The following is a 21,190-nucleotide window of genomic DNA, read 5'->3' on the forward strand; positions in this document are numbered from 1 at the left end:
TCTTCCTTAGACACCTCATGATTCGAGGAACAAATCTGAACATTTGAAACAGGTAGGCGACACACAGTAGGCAAACTAACCAAGCTCCTCTACAACTCAAGAAAGACTTAATTTATCCTGTACTCTTAATTCTCTTGCAATACAGGCACATTCCAAGTACCTTCAAGATGGCTTCCTGCAGCTACATTTAAACCTTCAGTGGCCTGCTGTGAAGGGCAGCCAGGCCTCTTTGTGCATTTGCACTTTCCATTTTCTTACATTTAAGAAATACTCTGAACATCTCTTATTTCTCGCAGATAACTTCACATATTTTCACACTGCATCTCATAAACCATGTTCTCACAGAATCAATAAGTTGGTCAAAATCCTCATGAAACCTCTTCATATCTTCCTCACAACACAGTGTCCTGCTGAGCTTTGTATCATCTGCAACTTTTGGTCCTCGCATCCAAATCATTGACATATATATTGTGAACAGCTGGAACCAACTTTTGATCCTTGCAGCATCCACCAGTCACAGCCTGCCAATATGACAATGACATGTTTATCCTTGCTGTTTTCTGTCTATTAGCCAATCCTTAATCCATGCCCTCTTATCCCATATTATTTAATTTTGTTAACCAACTTCCTATGGTAGGGGAATTGGGACTTTATCATAAGCATTTAGAAAATCCAAGTATACTATCATCCATCAATCATTTATCAATTTTGTTATCATCCTCAGAAAAACTCCAAAAAGCTTGTCAAACAATTTCCTATTCCTTAATTCATGCTTATACTGCCCAACTAGATTGTTATTATTCCAATGTATATTTATCATATAATAGGTTCTAGGATTTTCCCTGCTACGGATGGATAGCTAATACGTCTGTAGTGCCTTGTTTTCTCTCTCATTCCCTTCTTAAATAGTTGGTTGATGTTTACTTGTTTTCAATCTGCAGAATCAGTCCAGGCACTATGGAATTTTGGAAGATGACGACCAACCTATCAACTTCTTCAACATTCTGGGATGTAGACGATTCGGTCCTGGGGATTTATGAACTTTCAGCAGCATTAATTTCTCCAGAACTATCATCTTATAATACTAATTTCTTTTGAATCCTCACATCCTCTGTAGCTGCTTGGATCTCAAATTCTGGGAGATTTCTTGCATCTTCATCAGGTGGAAACAGACACAAAGCACAGTTATTCCTTATTATTAGCGAGGGTTCCGTTCCTGAGAAGCCCCACGGATGAAGAAAAGCAGAGCACATCGAAAATAGGTTAAAATGATTAAATAATATGACAGGAATGCCATATTTTGCTTATGAATGTTGATTTTTGTTGTTACTTAATTTTTGGTGCAGATAGGCACATTTGTGATTTTGCAGATAGGGGATTTACTGTAACTTCATAGCTTTTCAGACAAATCTCTATAACACGTTATAAATTCTCCCGACTCTGCCTGTAAATGACCTACAATCACCTTAGCTAAATGTTTCTACTTTACATATACAAGTAGCTCCCGGGTTGTGAACAAGTTTCATTCTGGAGCCAATTCAGAGGTCAATTTGTACGCAGTTGGAACACAATGCAGGACAAAGTAAAGCAGCTGTTGATAAGTTCAGGAAACCGACTGTATATCATGGCTCTAAAATTACACCCATTCACGGGATTGCATTCATAAGGATGACGTTTTGTTTAAATCGGGTGTCTATAAGTCATGTACCCCCTGAATAGATGGCATTCAGATTATTCTCCCTTTCCTTAACAGTTTCTTGATCCTCCTTTGTTGTAATATAAAAACTTCCCAAGCTTCAGAATTACTATAATTTCTGGCAACTTTATATGCCTTTTCTTTAGATCTCACACAATCTTAATTGCAACCGTCAGCCACAGCTGACTGACCCTTTTTGGGTTTTTGTACCTTGAAGTAATGTATAGTTGCTGCTAAGCCATGTAATAGTATTGAATGACTATCCAATACCTTTGTATAGAGATGCCTTTTAACATACCTAGCCCAATCCATTTCAGCCAATCTGATACTCATACCTTGATAATTTCCCTCATTCAAATTTAAGCTCTTGCTCCAGAATGAACCCACTCACTTTCAGAAATAATGTAAAACTTTATCATTGTGGTCACTCATTCTTAAAAGTTTTTTTTGCAACAAGATTGTTAATGAGCCCTGTTATTTTTTTCCATATACTAGATCAAAAATAGTGTGTCCACTAGATGGATCCTCAACATACTGCTCTAGAAAACAATCCCCAAGACATTCCCAAAACTTGCCCTTCACAGTTTGAGTGCTCAGTTGGCTTACCATGTATATATGCAGATTGAGGGCACTCTTGATCACTGCGTTGCTCATGCTACATACTTCTCTCATCTCCTGATTAATACATGCCCCACACTACCAGTAATATTTGGTGACCCATAAATAAATCTAGAAAACATCTACTGCCTCTTGCAGTTTCTTACTTTCACCCACACTGATTCCACACATTAAGGGATGATCTTAGATTGGTAGGAAAATGTACTGATCCCATCCCTTACTATCAATGCAATTCCACCTCCGTTTCTTGCTTGTCTATCCAAGCATATTCAGTTCCCAATCCTAGCCACCCTGCAGCCATGCTTCGGTGATGGCAATTACAGCATATCCATGTTCCTCTATTTGTGCCTTTGGACAAATCTACCTTGTTGCGAATACATTCAGAGAGAGAATGTCCTTAAACTTTGTCTTTTAGAAATAATTCTGTGCTCAAAACATACATGTTGCTCAGCTTTGTTTTTAGTCTCCCGAGCTAGTTTTCTAATTCCTGCTACCAAGTTGACTTCTTTCCTATATGTTTTACCCCTCAGGTTCTCATCCTCAACAAGCTAGTTTAAATCCACCCCACAGCACTAACAAAACTCCCTCCTCAATTAGTTTTCCAGCCACATGTTTACTTAATCAATTATCCTGTTCACTAGCCTGTAGCACCGAGCATAATCCTGAGATTACTGCATTTGGAGTCTTGCTTTTCAATTTTGTTATGTATGTGTTAAGTATAGAGAACTGTCACTGAGTTGATCACATGACAATGATGATGTCATCAGCCATTCTCATCTAATCTTGCTGCTTGTAAAATGAACATCTCCTTAATAAAGCTTCTACTGTTTAACACTCAGCCTCCTAGTCCTTGAAATGTAATACAAACAAAACTGGCAATGAGACAGGACTGCTTAAAAATCCAGGACCACTGGACTCAAAACATTAACTTGGTTTTAACTCCACAGATACTGCCAGCTCTGCTGAGTTTCTCCAACAATTTCTGTTTTTGTTTGTTTTAGATCTCCGGCATCCACTGTTCTTTATTTTTAATGTATTTGTTGGACTAGCTGAAGGTCAGCTTTTCAGTAACATTGACCTTAGCGAAGCCTATTTCTTGATAAAATGTAGATCCGGAGTCACAGAAATACTTTGTGATTGTTACACATAAAAGGAGATTCAAATACAAGAGACTTCCATTTGGGATCAGACCTAACCTTTGTTATTTCAACATCCCTCGGATCAGCTTTAAAGTAAAGAGCCCAATGCTAACTAGCCAATATTTCAGTCACAGCATCTCCACAATTTGGATACCATTTTACAGAGACTTGAAGATTCAGTCCCAAGAATTTTTTAACGTGAATTTTTTAAAAAAATCTTTCATCGAACATTTAGGCCATATCATTGACACCAAGGGGCTACACAAGTCCCCTTCAAAAACAAAAGCCACAGCTGAGGCACCAACACTTAAAATGTAAATCACGTGCATTTTGGGGCTTGCTAGGGAAGGCTTGCACCAAATCTTGAAACCATTCTCAAGCCTTCATAACTGATTACAGCAAAACAAGAATTGGAAACAGAAAGGTTCACTTGAAAGAGCTTTTATACAGGCCAAAAGAGGCTTTATTAAAGTCAGGCATCCATTAACAAAACATTTTAAAATAGTCTGTCTTCCACAGCTGCTCACAGAGTCTCTTCGCTGCTGAACTCTCAAATTAAAGAACACTTTTCTTCTCAAAGGGAACGTACTCTGCTTTTCAATTCCCTATTATTCTGCCCAACTTCATAACAGATAGAAACATTAATGGAAGATCCACAAATAGTTCTGCCAAATAAAGACTGGATATACCGGAGGACAGAACAGTGATGAGAGGATCTGAGGAAGACAGTACCCTTAGTGGAGAATACCACGACTGTGCAAGCATTCACTTCAAGCATTCAGTCATCTCAGGAAAACGCGATAACAGTCCTAATACACTTAAAACAGCAGAGGTTAAACCCAACAAAAAAAAGATGTCTGAACTGCACCATCAGCCACACAGGAATCTATTTCCTCCAGAATGTCTTACCTACTAACTGTTGCATATATGACTGTAAATATAGTGAATGTTTTTATTGGAGGAATCTTCAAAAAGATTTTAATGATGACATCATTGACCATGAGCATAACCTTGCGGCCTGCAGTGAACGCCTCTTCAATAAAGCTCTTGCTGATTGTTCTTGCCCCCCTCCACCCCCAAGAAGGATGTCCTGCAATTGCTGAGTGACATAGTTGACCCTGGTATCAAGGGTCAAACACACCATCCTGAAGTCAGGTTTAATACTGCAAAAGCACACTGATCCCTTAACTGTAGAATCCAGCTTTACTGCCCTCCTTTCCCTGCACTCCCACAACTGAGACACACTTGGTACCATGGATTTGTGACTGGTTGCAATCTCCTTGAGGAATTTCACTAATTTCCAAAATGGTATACAGATTATCAAGCATGATAGGTTTAGGGACTTCACCACCACTTACCTGATTGTCACACATTTCCTCTCTGCCTGTATGCATCTAATCTGCAGTGTGACCACCTCCACAAACGTAGACACACAACAGAGACACTACTCCCTCCTCAAGTTCCAAAATCCAGAGCTCAGGCTTGTTCAGCTGCAGATGCATTCATGGGGGATACAGAGTATGAAGCAGTTTTCTCTCAAAGTTCCCTTTATATAGAAATGGGCCAGCTATGTCCATAGGATTTTAACACACAGAGTAGACCTCAAAATGACACTGAACATTTGAATTATAAATTGCATGAAGAGAAAATGTATGTAATTAGAAATAAAATTGGTTCATTATTATTTTGCAATGTGTATCATATTTCATTAAATTTCTGTAATGTGATGCTATGTCATAAACAAGAAGCACAGCAAGCCAAATTAATGGGAACTCTCGAAGAGCAAAATTAAGGTAAAACTTCCTGAACTTTTCTCCCCACACATAAATTCCTTTACACAACAGCACTAATGGCTGAGATGTAAAGTAACACGTGCTAGACAGCAAATCCTTCTCTTCAGAAAATACTACTTTCCCTTACCATACCCATGATTAAATCTGCTTCTACCATAAGTTCAGATAGAGAATTCCACACACTATACAAAAAAAGTCATGCTGCTGTTGCTTTGTTTAGCAATCACCTTGAATTGGTGCCCTGCAGTTTTCAATTCTTTAACTAATAAGGACAGTTTCTCCCCATCTACTCTGCCCAGACCCTCATGATTTAGCATACTAACCAAAATTTCCTTTTGAGAACATTGAGAGAATAGACCCATATTCTCCACTCTATTTACATGACTAAAGTTCCTCAACCCTTGAGCCATTCTCTCAAATCTTTTCTACACCCTCTCTAGCCTATATCTTTCCTCTATCATAAAAAAAACTGAACAACTGCAGAGGTAACCAAGGTTTTGGGAAAGCCCAGTAAAAACCTTTCTTAAAACTAAAAAAAAATCCATCAATATAGTTTGCTGTGAATCAGCTAACCTCCTATGTACCTTTCAGTTCACAAGTTTTAACTTTGCTCATTTGTCTGTTGTATGGGACTTCATCAACTGCCTTGGAAGTACAAGCATACATCTATCTTATCTCTTCAAAACGCCATCAAGTTAATTAAATGCTGTTTACCCTTAACAAATCCCACACTGGTTTTCCTTAAGTAATGTCACACTCATCCAAGTAACTGTTAATTTTATTCTTGTATCCATGTAAAAAGCTTCTTCAACACCAATGTTAAACTGGAACATGTTTACATTGTCCAAAGGAATAACCCTGACCATTATGTTGCTTGTCACTTAAATAAATCACTTTGATTCCATGGTAACATTTCTGTTCAGAGCCTGCTCCAGTGTTCCAATGAAGTGTAACACAAATTGGAAAATGACATCTTATTTTCTGCTTGGATCATTTAGTTTCTCAGCACTGAATTTGACAACTTCACACTATGACCTGTCCTTCATTTTTATTACATCCCACCTTCCTCTGGCTGTCTTGTTTGCCCCTTGCCTTTGCTTTCAGTAGCATGGATGCATTTTCTCTTATTCACAAATTAACTTATAACTATTTTATCTCTCTCTGCCCCCAGTTACCACAATTAACAGTCCCCTTATATTTCATTCTGGGCATTTTATAATTTGTTTTCACTCATTCCTCCTCCTCCTCCTCTGTCAGCAGCATAAACATTCCATTTTCCAGTCCCTTTTAGTTCTGAAGAAGAATCAGATCAGACACAAGTGTTAAATGTTCCTCTCTCCACAGATGTTGCCAAACCTGCTGTACTTCTCAAGCACTTTATTTTTACTTTAAATTGGTTGTCATGTAATTGCTGGGATTATTCTTATGCCTTCTTTTGAACAAAGGCTGACTGTAATTCTCCAGTCTTCTAAATCAATTGTAACCCTACCTCTGAACCAGAAGGTCCACATTCAAGTCCCACCTGCTCAATAGATGTTGTAACACAACTGAACAGGTTGATTAAAAATAACTTCAATGATCACTGTAAGTGCTCCATTACTGACATATGATCTACTTGGCCTAACTCATTTCGAAGAACTAGGACTACCTCCTTTCCCATTGGACTGAAAGGAACTGATGTGCAAAGTTCTTCTGAACATATTTATAATTTTAACGCAGTATATATTCAGATAATTAAAGAAACCATTATAACTACTCTGCAATTCTTCTAGCTCTCTTCAATTTCCTTGCACATGTATTCCTCCATGTTTCCTCCTACGTGGTGCACAACAGAATAAACCAAACAATGAAAAGGTATTTCCAGTGATTCTTAAATCTAGTTAAACAAATTCTATCCTTGACGCATCTATAACAGTAGTTGACAGTGTGGTGCTGGGAAGCACAGCAGGTCAGGTAGCATCCGAGGAGCAGAAGAATCAATGGTTTGGGCATAAGCCCTTCATTCCTGATGAAGGGCTAAAGCCTGAAACATCAATTCTCCTGCTCCTTGGATGCTGCCTGACCTGCTGTGCTTTCCAGCACCACACTCAACTCTGATCTCAAGCATCTGCAGTCCTCACTTTCTCCCATCCACAGCAGTAATTGTAATTTAGACATTATTACACCCTGTTTATCTCCAATCCCATATCTTACTATTTTCTAGACTGGTGTTATCTACCTCTTTGAACACCTTGGTGTTGTTCTCTAATATTGCCTCCTGGTTCCTCCACCCCTGGCAAGTTAGTTTAAAACCAACTCAATAGCAGTAGCAAATCAGCCTATAAGGAAACGTCTCCCTGTTCTGTTAGGTACAACTCATCAAGCCTGTGCATGTCCCATCTTGTCCAAAACTACTCCCAATTTCAAAGAATTGAGAGCCCAGCTTTCTAGCTACACATTCAGCAGCTCTATCCTCCAATTTGTAGACTCACTTGCATGCATTAGAGTGTCCTCACTTAAAGCTGCGATTTTCTGGAATGCAATCTTGATTTTAAGTGAAAAGACTAACTATAGCATTGATTACCACAAGAATCACTGTCAAAACTGGAATTAAGATCTGTAGGCCTTCCTTCACAGAGAAAAAAAATAACATTGTACCTACACACTAAGTTGTAATACAGTGCTTTAAATAACTACACTGCTCAATGAAATAATACTTAAAACAAAATAACTTGCTAAGAAAACTGGTATAAAAGAAAAGTGCAAGCTTTTATTCTCAACACCACCTGAGTGGACCCTCCAACTGTGAACTGGGGGGTGCTGGCGTTCAGCTCAGTGAGCTGCCTGCTGGGGTCAGCCCTTGGTTTGGTTGCAGTGGTCTTCTGACTAGGGTTGTCTTAGTGCACATGGGCATAGGGAAGAGGTACAGAGCATCCCTTCTTTCTGGGTGATACCATTTCAGGAATCTACCTGAGCCACTGCTTGATGAGGCTGTTCCTATGACTGACTGAAAATCCAGATGAAGTTCAGCAGCTCTCCTGCTTCGCTCTGTTGCCTATGGACTGAATTCTACCACAATGACAGTGCTATTTCAGCCACGACCCAAGGGAAAGATTGGCTTTAAAACTAGGCCTAGATCTTATTTAACTGTGCAACAGAAGTAACTAGTCTTTCACACTCAATTATAATATTTAACGGGTACGACACTACCCTACTTTGAATGCAGTATTTTGAAAGTAAAGCATTTTTGTGCTGAGAAGAAAAGCTGAAATAATTCCACAAAGGCTGGTATTCTCTCACCAAGCCATCTTTTATTTACATGCGCGTAATATATGACGCTGACCCAGCTAGCTCAGAGCCAGCTCCTAGAGTGAATAAAACCCCTGACACTCTTGTTTATATCTCTGTCAGTTAAAGTTCCCTAATTAAGGCTGTTAGCCTGGGCCAATCTAGGAACTCATACCGTAGGAGGTCCACCTACCTGACCTCGTTACAATCACTACATCCCTCCCTCTCAAAGTCCTAGGATATGGGCCTGTTCTTTTTCTTGTAGCTTCTCTGGAGGCTTTGTCACACCAAATCTCTTCTTCCGACTCTGCCTGAATACTGTGGACCGTAGCCTGCCTCTTGCACCCTGAACATCTCGGCCGAAATTCATCTTCAGGCGGCAACAGCGATGTTGGGGCTGCAACATCTGCCGTGTCCATCGCGCCCTCACAGGTTTCTTCAAAACTAGGCGGAGGGGTAGAACCCATGGATTCTGACAGGCAGTCATTTTCTAATTGAAAAATGTTGAACCAATCAAGGTGAATCTTTCTCAACCAATTTTGCTCCATCAGAGTTGGGCCCGAGCCTTTTACCACAGTCAGTGGTAACTGATCCAGCTGCTTCTAGTATGAGACCGGAAGCAAACTCTGTGCTGTTAATTTGTAGGGGTTGTCCAGTATAGGTTCTCAGCCTGGCCGAGATTGTACACAAACTCAAGGTTGGAGTCCAGAGCGAATTTTGTTAAAGACCAGTTCTGCAATCACTGATATAGTCGGACTGGTATCAACCTCCACAAGAACTGGGTGATCACTTAACCAGCCACTTATTTTGATCGTTTCGGATTTGGATTTTGCTGAGCAATTTAACTGTTCCAAACCAGCTGGAGGCAAACTTTCCAGCTTGTACACTCTCCTAGATACTGGCTTATGACTTCTCTTACTCAATTCAGATCAAGTGGGACTCTTCTGTTGTCTAAACTACAATTGCCTGCCAGCCCAGATCGTCAAGGAATTTTAACTGTTTAGCTGAGGCTTGGCTTAGTTTTGTGATTTTGCTATGGGCTGACCTGGAGTCCCTCTGTTCAAGATATGCCCTGAGTGAGGCTATGCAATTATCTTCACTCAAGTAGTGCTCCCTAAGCTCAGTTAGTCTGGTAAGTGTGTCCACTTCAGTTGGAAGACCCTGTAACTCATAAGTTCCACTTGCCACATTTTCTAATGACAAAGCCAGCTGTAATGTCTGTTTCAAGTCCAGTAAAGCTTCAGCTAGTAGGCACTTTTGCACGGTCACATCATTAATCCCACTCTCGTTACCAGTAAAATAACTCCACAAAAGGCTGGTATTCAGTCACCAAATCATCCTGTATTTATATGTGCACAATACATGACAATAACGCAGCTAGCTCAGAGCCAGTTCCTAGACTGAACAAGACTCCTGTCACTCTATTTACATCTGTCAGCCAGGGCTCCCTGAGTGGACTAGTTTAATAGCCCCAATCAGAGAACTCACATTCTATGGAGGTCCACCTGGCTGACTTTGCTCCAATCACTACAAAAGCCAACTATCAAATGGAGGCAGGCAAGAGAACAAAGGTCATTTTGGCATTATTGGCAGCTGCCGATGGACATTGGCTGAGAGGATTAAGACAAGTGATTGACATAGCAAAGACTGCCAACCTTCAAAATATAAATATGGATGGGTGGGGAGAGAGGAAGACATAGGTCCAGGGAAAAGGGACATTAACTTTTGGGAGAAGACCAACAGCTTCTCCAACTAGCCCAAGGGAAGAACAAAGATTGCACAATGTCAGGGACTTCGACTACTTCAAAATCGGAGTCCCGACTGCTCCACCTTACAGGATTTTCTGATCAGTGAAATGCTTGCACCTGTCATGGTCATGAACTTTCTTTGTCTAATTGACTAGATGTATCATATCAAGGCTGTTGTTCTTTAACAAAATGCAAAAAACAGAAAATTGCTCCAAATTTTTGACTACCTATGATACAACTGTGATCATGAACCTCTAAAATCATATCACATCACAGGGAGAGAGCTTACACAAAAATAATGTCAAACAAGTCAGATAAGTAATGTACTGCATAAAACATTGCCACAGTGAATCTCATTATGGTCAACAAGATTTACAATTCTCATAGTTTGCTAATGCTGAAGCCAAACCATGCCAAACTGGGGACTTTTAATTTGGATACCTTCTGCTGGGAGCAGTGGGGAAATTAATACCTTTGAGATCCTGCTAGCTAGTTTCGTCATTAGCTGCTTAACTCTGACCACTGGACCTTTATCTGTGTTTATGGTACCAATGTGGACAACAACACTAAATGTGCAGCCTGACACTTTCACAATGCTTTGCAGTGTAGTCAGTCAGTTATATCTTTTACCCTGGGACCAGGGAGGCACCATATCATCGTTGATTCATATCTGCAACAGAGACAGTTGTCTGTTCTCCTAACTACATAGTCCCCAATCATGACTGCTGTTCGAGTCTTCCACATGCTCCCCTATATAGCTGAGCCAACCGTGGAGCCATGGACATAGCCTAATACTCCATAGATGAACCATAATTTTCACCAGTATTCTCAACTGAACATTGATTGGCGTCAGATGCACAGGGGACTCTTGCATTATTATCACAATCTTTCTTGTTCTTTCCAGTGGGGGATTGGAGATCAGTTAGGGAAAATTAACAAGGTCAGGAACAGCAGTTGGACAATCGATAAAAGTTGAAGGAGTGAAATTATTGTGAGGAAGTACAAAGGAGTGAGGGATAAGATCAAGTAGGCTGGGACTGCCATAGTGTTAAGGGTTTGGATGGAGAGGAATTTGTTAAGTCTGTACAGGAAAATTTTCTGATTCAGTATGTGGATGTACCTACTAGAGAAGGTGCAAAACTTGACCTACTCTTGGGAAATATGGCAGGGCAGGTGTCAGTGGGGGAGCACTTTGGGGCCAGCGACCATAATTCCATTAGAATTAAAATAGTGACGGAAAAGGATAGACCAGATCTAAAAGTTGAAGTGCTAAATTGGAGAAAGGCCAATTTTGACGGTATTAGGCAAGAACTTTCGAAAGCTGACGGGGGGCAGATGTTTGCAGGTAAAGGGACGGCTAAAAAATGGCAAGCCTTTGGGAATGAGATAATGAGAATCCGGAGAAAGTAAATTCCTGTCAGGGTGAAAGGAAAGGCTGGTAGATATAGGGAATGCAGGATGACTGAAGATATTGAGAGTTTGGTTCAGAAAAAGACGAAAGCATATGTCAGGTATAGACAGGATAGATCGAGTGAATCCTTAGAAGAGTATAAAGGAAGTAGGAGTATACTTAAGAGGGAAATCAGGAGGGCAAAAAGGGGACACGAGATAGCTTTGGCAAATAGAATTAAGGAGGATCCAAAGGGGTTTTACAAATACATTAAGGACAAAAGGGTAACTAGGGAGAGAATAGGACCTCTCAAAAAGATAGCAAGGCGGGCTTTGTGTGGAGCTGCAGAAAATGGGGGGAGATACTAAACGAATATTTTGCATCAATATTTACTGTGGAAAAGGATATGGAAGATATAGAACGTAGGGAAATAGATGGTAACACCTTGCAAACTGTCCAGATTACAGAGGAAGTGCTGTATGTCTTGAAATGCATAAAGGTGGATAAATCCCCAGGACCTGATCAGGTGTACCCGAGAACTCTGTGGGAAGCGAGAGAAGTGATTGTTAGGCCTCTTGCTGAGATATTTGCATCATCGATAGTCACAGGTGAAGTACCGGAAGACTGGAGGTTGGCTAATGTGGTTCCACTGTTTAAGAAAAGGTGGTAAGGACAAGCCAGGGAATTATAGATCAGTGAGCCTGACATCGGTGGTGGCCAAGGTTTTGGAGGGAATCCTGAGGGACAGGATGTACATGTATTTGGAAAGGCAAGGACTGATTCGGGATAGTCAACATGGCTTTGTGCATGGGAAATCATGTCTCACAAACTTGACTGAGTCTTTTGAAGAAGTAACAAAGAGGATTAATGAGGGCAGAGTAGTAGATGTGATCTATATGGACTTCAGCAAGGCATTCGACAAGGTTCCCCATGGGAGACTGATTAGCAAGGTTAGATCTCACGGAAACAGGGAGAACTAGCCATCTGGGTACAGAACTGGCTCAAAAGGTAGAAGACAGAGGGTGGTGATGGAGGGTAGTTTTTGTGACTGGAGGCCTGTGGCCAGTGGAGTGCCACAAGGATCGGTGCTGGGCCCTCTACTTTTTGTCATTTACATAAATGATTTGGATGTGAGCATAAGAGGTACAGTTAGTAAGTTTGCAGATGACACCAAAATTGGAGGTGTAGTGGACAGCAAAGAGGGTTACCTCAGATTGTAACAGGATCTTGACCAGATGGGCCAATGGGCTGAGAAGTGGCAGATGAAGTTTAATTCAGTTAAATGCGAGGTGCTACATTTTGGGAAAGCAAATCTTAGCAGGGCTTTTACACTGAATGGTAAGGTCCTAGGGACTATTGCTGAACAAAGAGACCTTGGAGTGCAGGTTCATAGCTCCTTGAAAGTGGAGTTGCAGGTAGACAGGATAGTGAAGAAGGCGTTTTGTATGCTTTCCTTTATTGGTCAGAGTATTGAGTACAGGAGTTGGGAGGTCATGTTACAGCTGTACAGGACACAGTTTAGGCCACTGTTGGAATATTGCATGCAATTCTGGTCTCCTTCCTATCAGAAAGATGTTGTGAATCTTGAAAGGGTTCAGAAAAGATTTACATGGATGTTGCCAGGGTTGGAGGATCTGAGCTATAGGGAGAGGCTGAACAGGCTGGGGCTGTTTTCCCTGGAGTGTCGGAGGCTGAGGGGTGACCTTATAGAGATTTACAAAATCAGGAGGTGCATGGATAGGATAAATAGACAAAATCATTTCCCTGGAGTGGGGGGAGTCCAGAACTAGAGGACATAGGTTTAGGGTGAGAGGGGAAAGATATGAGAGAGACCTAAGGGGCAACTTTTTCACACAAAGGGTGGTACGTGTTTGGAATGAGCTGCCTGCGGACGTGGAGGAGGCTGGTACAATTACAACATTTAAGAGGCATTTGGATGGGTATATGAATAGAAAGGGTTTGGAGGGATATGGACCAGGTGCTGGCAGGTGGGACTAGATTGGGTTGGGACATCTGGTTGGATCGAAGGGTCTGTTTCCATGCTGTACATCTCTATGACTAATTGATGGAAAGGCACTTGATTACTGGATACTCAACTCCATTTAGCAGTCAAATTTGTCAAAGCCCACACAAAGCTGACCTGCATAAAATTGAAAATGGAAGTAAAATTTGAGGGGATTGGATTCATATTTGAGATTTTGAAAAACCATCCCTACCAACTCAAGCACACCTATTTTTGAGAGTTAAATTTACTTTTGACATCACTGATAAGACAATGAGCACCAAAGGAATTAAATAATATGTAAGCAATTCATTATTGGTCAGCATCCTGCAAGTGATTAAAACAATTCTTACTCTGACTGGCTTCAAAGCTTGGGCATCAGGAAGAAACTTAAGTAATGTTGATGCAGCTAGTAAAAGGAAAGACCGATTTATCGATTCTCCACCATCCAAACCCGACAGGCACAACTTGTATAACCCGTTGCAAGCTTCATGTCGAACTGAAGTCTAGAACAAAGAGAAGTCAATTATTGACAAAATACCTTAAATTTAATATTAAAGAAACTACCAGTTTATACAAGCAACTAGAAAAATCTATTACAACTAATAATTAGGTATTATAGCATATGTATGAGGTTTAGCCTTACCTCTGGTACAAGAAGAGTTAATTTTTTCAACCATTCATGTAGATGTTCACTGTCTGCAAGGCTGGATTTGACCAGTGAACAACAGTGAGCCCAACTCACTAATAGCCACATAGCATAATGAGTAACTGAAATGTGAAATAAGAAACTGGTTAATATGACAGACGTGCACTTCTTTATTATTGGGATTAAGTTTGCTCGATTGGCTGGTTTGCGATGCAGAATGATGCCAATAGAATGAGTTCAATCTTCACACTGATTGAAGTTACAAATTCGCTTTCTTAGCCTCTTCCCTCACCTGAGATGTGGTGACCACCAACTGTCTCTCTAATGAGAGCGGCACAGTGGTTCAGTGCTTAGCACTGCTGCCTCGTAAGTGTCAGGGAGCAGAGTTAGATTTCAGCCTCAGGTGACTGTCTGTGTACAGTTAACATGTTTTCCCCATATCCGCATGGGTTTCCAATGGGTGCTCCAGTTTCCGCCCACAGACATGCAGGTTAGGTGGACTGGCCATGCTAAATGTGGGATTACTGGAAATGGTAGGAGACTGGTTCGGTTTGAACTCTATGGATCAAATGGCCTCCTTTCACACTGTAGGACTTCTGTGGTCTGGTAAGACACAGCAACTTTGTCTTTAAATCACATTAGTGGTTTTTTTCTTTATATAACCAGTTATAAACTTTGCTCAACGCCAGCTGACCGTTAAATGTCTCATTTGCAGTCAGTAAAATACAAATAATGCTGCATTAAAAAAAACACAAAGAACTGTAGATGTTGAAGATCTCAAACAAAAACAGAAGTTGCTGGAGGAACCTAGCAGGTCTGGCAGCATCTGTGGAGAGAAAGCAGAGTTTAGGGTCACTGGTCTTGAAATGTTAACTCTGTTTTCTCTCCATAGACGCTGCAAGACCTAATGAATTCCTCAGGCAATTTCTGTTTTAATATCAATTGTATTTCAATTGTTTGTGATGTCAATGACAGAAGATTAAATGTTTTCTTTATGATGCCTGCACATTTATCTCAGCAAACTATTAAAAAATTAACTATTTAAACAAGGAAATTTAAAATGAATAAAACAGCTTCTAACAAATTACCTTGACACGACGAAACATTACGATAAATAAATTGCAAGTAATAAACTCACAGATGTTTAAGTTTAGTAACAATGGACTATTATAAACTGATGTATAAATAACATACCCTCGTGCCTGGACCGGTGATCTGACTGAGCTTTAAGCACTCTATAATTTTAATTAAAAAAAGAACAAAAATTGATAAATAAGCTCCTTAAATTATTTGTGAAATATAATTTGTTGCAATTGTAATGGGTGAAATCTTGCTGGAGCAGGAAAATCTTGCAGCGTTTCTATTACTCAGGCCTTTCCCTGCATCTTTAAGCTTCAAAGTCTTTTTCATAGAACAACTTGTTAAAGTATGAGCTAATTAACAGTACAACCGTGTCAGAGCATTTAGAACATTTAAAAATTTAAAAAACCGAAAAGATTCTGTTTTACTAATGAGATTTTAAGTATAGGAAAGAAATAGGAGAAGGTTTAAAGTCAATACTAGAGGCAAATCGAAATATTAAAAAGACTGAATTGAGAGTGAGAGGGAGAGAGAGACACACAAAAGGGATTTTGTAAAAGGTTTAAATTATTGTTATATTCCAAATAACAATTTAATAACAGATAAAACTTTAACACTGAGATCTTTCTGGGCTAGAGAAATTTCCATTTAATTAATAAATTATTAAAAGGGGTGCTTCATTCTATTATGAGTTCAACATTTTGGGGCAAGTGCTTACAAGTTCAGGAAATTCTTGAATATACCAGAAAATGTGATAATTAAAAAGCAAGTTATTTGGCTTTGCATCTCATGACGTACTGCTTCATTTCCTGAACTTGCTAGTTAATTTGAAAATGATTAATTCTGTATGTTACTAACATGCTATTGTTTCTCCAGGAGGATTTGGCCCAATATTTTAGAAGTCTTTCAGGTATTCCCTTGTTGAAACAGTGCAAAAATAAATTTAAAATATTTTTTTTTAAATTACCTATGAGCCAAGTTGCTATAGGTGTAAGCAACAGACATTAATCGATAAATCAAACTTGATCCATGCACCAAACCAAGAAACACCTAAAAATAAAAAGAAAAGTTGTATTTCCTCTGATACAAAGTGCAATACCATCAACTACATTTACAGATGAAGCTTGATAAAATAGCAAAATAATTAGAAAAAAAGGTACTAGCCTCAGTCAAACGAGGTATGTGCAATCCTTTCCCATGATCTCCAGCTCCTTTTCTTGATTTACCAGGCCAAGTCCTTTTCCTATGGCTGTCAGATATACCAGACCAGGCATAGATATCGTGATAAGCCAGATCCAAGTCAACTGGATCAACTGCAAACTGGCACATTAGCTTCAGCAGACAAGCAAGGCAGTCCAGCTGCCACTGGGAATACGCAAGATAGTAACCAAGTCAAACTCAATTTTTAAACACTTTGTTTGAAAAAAATAGCATCAGTATTGGTCTTCTAAAGAAAACAAACAGGTCAGTATAAACTTCTATTTAGAAGCAATGCACTAAACTATTACCAGTAAAAACAAAATCAACAATAAGATTTTCTCTATTACCCATGCTGAAAACATTTCATATAAATGAACATACAACTATTAGCCATAACCTGAACTTAAAGCAGCTGCAAATGATTCTGGCTTGTATCCCAACATGCTCCATTCAACACACACAATATTTCAAAACCCAATTTAGGGGAAAGATTGAATGTAATTTGCACAACCAGTTGCAGTTTTTGACTGAATTGCTACATTGCAATCACCAACTTATGGCTCTATTTTGCCATAATCTTCTTCTAGTTTGTAATTCAATTAGTGTTTAATATCCTGCAACACAAGTCTTGCTTTACTATTTTAAAACTAAAACTGACAACTTTGAGATCAAAGGGTTAGTTATGATTTAATCACAGATGTGTTAAAACACTGTCCTTTAAACTGTAGTATCAGCATTCAAATCCAGACAGGTTAACGAGCCAAAAAAAAAGTATCTTTCTGTAAATGCAAGAGTTTTAACTTATTTTTGTTCACTCATGGGATGTGAGCATTGTTGGCTGACCAGCGTTTATTGCCATTCCCTAGTTGCTCGAGAAGATGGTGGTGAGCTGCCTTTTCAACCGCTGCAATTCATGTGCTGTAGGCAGACACAGCAGCATTGGGGAGGGACTTCCAGGATTTTGACCCAACCATATTGAAGAAACAGCAATATATTTTTAAGTGAGGATGGAGAGTGGCTTTCAGGAGAACTTGAATGGGGTAGTGTTCCCATGCCTTTGATGTTCTAGATGAAAGTGGTCATGAGTTTGGAAGATGTGTGAGGAGATTTGGTAAATCTTTGCAGTGCACCTTGTGGACGGTACACATTGCTGCTGCAGTGTCAGTTGATGGAGGGAGTGAATGTCCATGGATGTGATGCCATAAATAGACGGTTTTTGTCCTGGATGCCGTCAAGCTTCTTGAGTGCTATTGGAGCTGCACTCTTCCAGGCAAGCAGGGAGCAATCCATCACACTCCTGACTTGAGCTTTGCAGATGATGGCCAGACTTTGGGAGTCAGGTGGTGAGTTACTTGCTGCAGGATTTTTAGCCTCTGATCTGCTTTTGTAATTGTAGTATTCATATAACTGGTCCAGTTCAGTTTCTGAACAATGATAGTCCCCAAGGTGCTGATAGCTGGGATTCAGTGATGGTAATGACATTGAATAGTATGGGGTGATGGCTAGGTTCTCTCGAGGAGTTAAGAACATTACACAATCAATACTGAATACCCCACTTGTGACCTTGTGATTTAGGGAAGGTCATTGATGAAGTAGTTCAAGATGGTTGGGCCTAGGACACTACTCCTGCAGAAAGATCCTGGAAATGAGATGACTGACCTCCAACCACAATAATCATCTTCTTCTGCACCAGGTCAGAGAAAGTGGAGAAGGCTGGCTGAATTACAACATATAAAAGGCATCCAGACGGATACATGAATTTGAAGGGTTTAGAATGGAATGGGCCAAATGGGACTAGATTAATTTAAGATATCTGGTCAGCGTGGACTAGTTGGAACAAAGCATCTGTTTCCATGCTGTACAGCTCCACGACTATTACAGTTTTCTGTTTGACAGTCTTCGAACAGATCCAGGTGTTGAAGCAGGTTTCAGAGTATGACGCAATGACTATGTTACGGCATGTTATAAATTTGGAAACAGCAGAGAGTGCAAGACAGGAAGTGGATAGGATTCTGATTGAATCAAGACTGATGATCGCTGTCATTTTTTGCCACATGATGACCAACCACCTAAGGCAGCACTTTTCCCAGATTCCTCCCACGAAGGCTGTTCAACAGTCTGCATTTTTGCCAACAAAGCCAACACAATATGCGTACTTAGACAGTCATAAAGAAGCATCAGCAAATTTGGCCAGCACATTCCTGAGAGTTGTTCAGCTTCTACAGATGATTTTTTACACCCCCACCCAAGTCCCTGCAGCACCTGACTTCCCTTACCCTCTATAAACATAGTATCTCTTTACTGGCTTCCCCCAAGAATGTTTAAAGAGCTGTAAGAAATAAGTCTTTGTGGATTCTGTGCCATAAGGATTGTCAGAATTCAACTGAAGGAGGTTCTCAGAACATGTATCTTATTGATGGTAAATAACCAGCTTCAAAAGTGAAATGGCTGCTGATGAATCCATCTCAATAGTGACTAGATGGCTCCCAAAAATGAGTGGAATGTAACACTATATTGACTAAAGTGAAGTTTACTTTTCTATTAGAATAACAATATTTTTAGTTATTTTAAAACATTAAGTGTAATAAATTATGAAATCTTTGACCAGTAGTTTCCTTCCCCTTGGCATCAGAATGATTGTTTTATTTTTGAATACTCATCGGCTCGGAATATCATAATATGATTAATTCAAAAATGTTTGATTTAATAAAACAACACCTTATTCTCACTATCAATAATTGAAGTAACATATTTCAGAATTTGATTCCTTCATTAAAACCAATAAACAGATAAGGACAATGAAGACAAGAATAACAAAGATATTCACAAAACTACAAGTAGAACGGCAAACATAGGAATACCACCAGCTGCAAATTGCTCCTCAAGCCACACATCTGACAAAAAAAATTGATCAGTAAACGTACTGACTGATATGATTCAAACAAGTGGCTCACCACCACCCTTTCAAATACAGTTAGGGATGGACAATGAATGCTAGCCTTACCAGTGGTGCTTTCATCCCACAAAGAAATTTTAAAAAATGTCAATACTACATACACACATTTTTATTAACAAGATATTTTCATATCATCGTTTAATTCTGTTGTAGATTTACCTAAGAAAAATAACCATTAATTTAAAAAATCTGTGAAAGGTACACACAATAACTAAAACATGGGGATACTTACCACAGTCCAGGATTCTTGCTCTTTGGGCTCCAGAATCCCTGACAGAAAAATTTCCAACAGTTGCTGAAGTCCGCCAGCAGCAACAAACTAAAACATGGAGAACATTACAAATTAGCTTTAGTTGATGAAAATGAGGTTTGAAACTTGTACTGGAAAAATTCTGGCCATCATTTCTTCTGCAGAAAGCTCCAGCTTCCAAGGAGTATTCATGCAACGCACCACTCCCATTCTTTGACAACCCTCAAATCAGAATTGGTGCTGGCATTTAACTGTTCTCTGTAATGTAACATGTAGCAATTGGCTCCTTTGCCCTTAAATTTGAAAGCAAATTGAAACCATACAAGAATCTACAGCATGAGCATGCCATGGGGCCCATGTGCTGGGATCTGTCTTCCACATGATCAACGTACAATTCAAATTTAAATAGGTTTAAATAAATTCAAAAGCCTTGAAACACTGTACTTCTCATGTACACCAGCCATTGATTTTGTCTCAGGTTTTTATATCCATTAACACGGATATCTAATAATATCTTCTTATTTAACAGAAGAACATTTTGGCAAACAGTCTAATTTATTGATTTGGAATTTGCTAACGCTCTTGGGGGGGGGGGGGGTTAAACTAATTCGGGGGGGGGGGGGGGACCTAAATTGTAGCTCCAGTGTACAGGTGGTGGGTGAGAGTGGTGAGGTCAGAAATGAGGTTTCAAGGTTACAAGAGTTCACTGGCAAGCAGGAAGGGGGTTTGAAGTGGGTCTACTTCAACACAAGGAGCATCGGAATAAGGTGGGTGAACTTGCAGCATGGGTTGGTTCGTGGGACTTCGATGTTGTGGTCATTTTGGAGACATGGATAGAGCAGGAACAGGAACAGCTGTTTCAGGTTCCAGGATTTAGTGGTTTCAGTAAGAACAGAGAAGATGGTAAAAGAGGAGGTGGTGTGGCATTGTTAGTCAAGGACGGTATTACAGTGACGGAAAGGACATTTGAGGACTCATCTACTGAGGTAGTATTGGCTGAGGTCAGAAACAGGAAAGGAGAGGTCACCCTGTTGGGAGTTTTCTATAGGCCTCTGGATACTTCCAGAGAACTAGAGGAAAGGATTGCAAAGATAATTCTGGATAGGAACGAGTGTAACAGGGTAGTTGTAATGGGGGACTTTAACTTTCCAAATATGGAGTGGAAATACTATAGTTCGAGTACTTTAGAGTCTTAGTCTTAGAGATGTCAAGCATGGAAATAGACCATTCAGTCTAACTCGTCCATGCCGACCAGATATCCCAACCCAATCTAGTCCCATCTGCCAGCACCCGGCCCATATCCCTCCAAACCCTTCCTATTCATATACCCATCCAGATGCCTCTTCAATGTTGCAACTGTAGTAGCCTCTTCAGATGGGTCAGGTTTTGTCGAATGTCAGGA

At 39.9% G+C, this 21,190-nt stretch overlaps 1 protein-coding gene across 4 annotated transcripts in view; it reads right to left on the reverse strand.

Annotated features, from left to right (window-relative positions):
* The window catches only part of usp34 (ubiquitin specific peptidase 34), a 367,536-nt gene that overhangs the window by 141,104 nt on the left and 205,242 nt on the right, over positions 1 to 21,190 (reverse strand). For all 4 annotated transcript variants that reach the window (XM_072581002.1, XM_072581003.1, XM_072581001.1 and 1 more), the window contains 6 exons: positions 19,771 to 19,857; positions 16,547 to 16,747; positions 16,350 to 16,432; positions 15,497 to 15,537; positions 14,300 to 14,424; positions 14,007 to 14,159 (listed from right to left, as the gene is read on the reverse strand). In XM_072581002.1, the coding sequence (XP_072437103.1) occupies positions 14,007 to 14,159; positions 14,300 to 14,424; positions 15,497 to 15,537; positions 16,350 to 16,432; positions 16,547 to 16,747; positions 19,771 to 19,857 (690 nt within the window). The remainder of the gene's footprint in view (positions 1 to 14,006; positions 14,160 to 14,299; positions 14,425 to 15,496; positions 15,538 to 16,349; positions 16,433 to 16,546; positions 16,748 to 19,770; positions 19,858 to 21,190) is intronic.

The sequence above is a fragment of the Chiloscyllium punctatum genome, chromosome 11 (genome assembly GCF_047496795.1).
Source record: "Chiloscyllium punctatum isolate Juve2018m chromosome 11, sChiPun1.3, whole genome shotgun sequence".
NCBI classification, from domain to species: domain Eukaryota; kingdom Metazoa; phylum Chordata; class Chondrichthyes; order Orectolobiformes; family Hemiscylliidae; genus Chiloscyllium; species Chiloscyllium punctatum.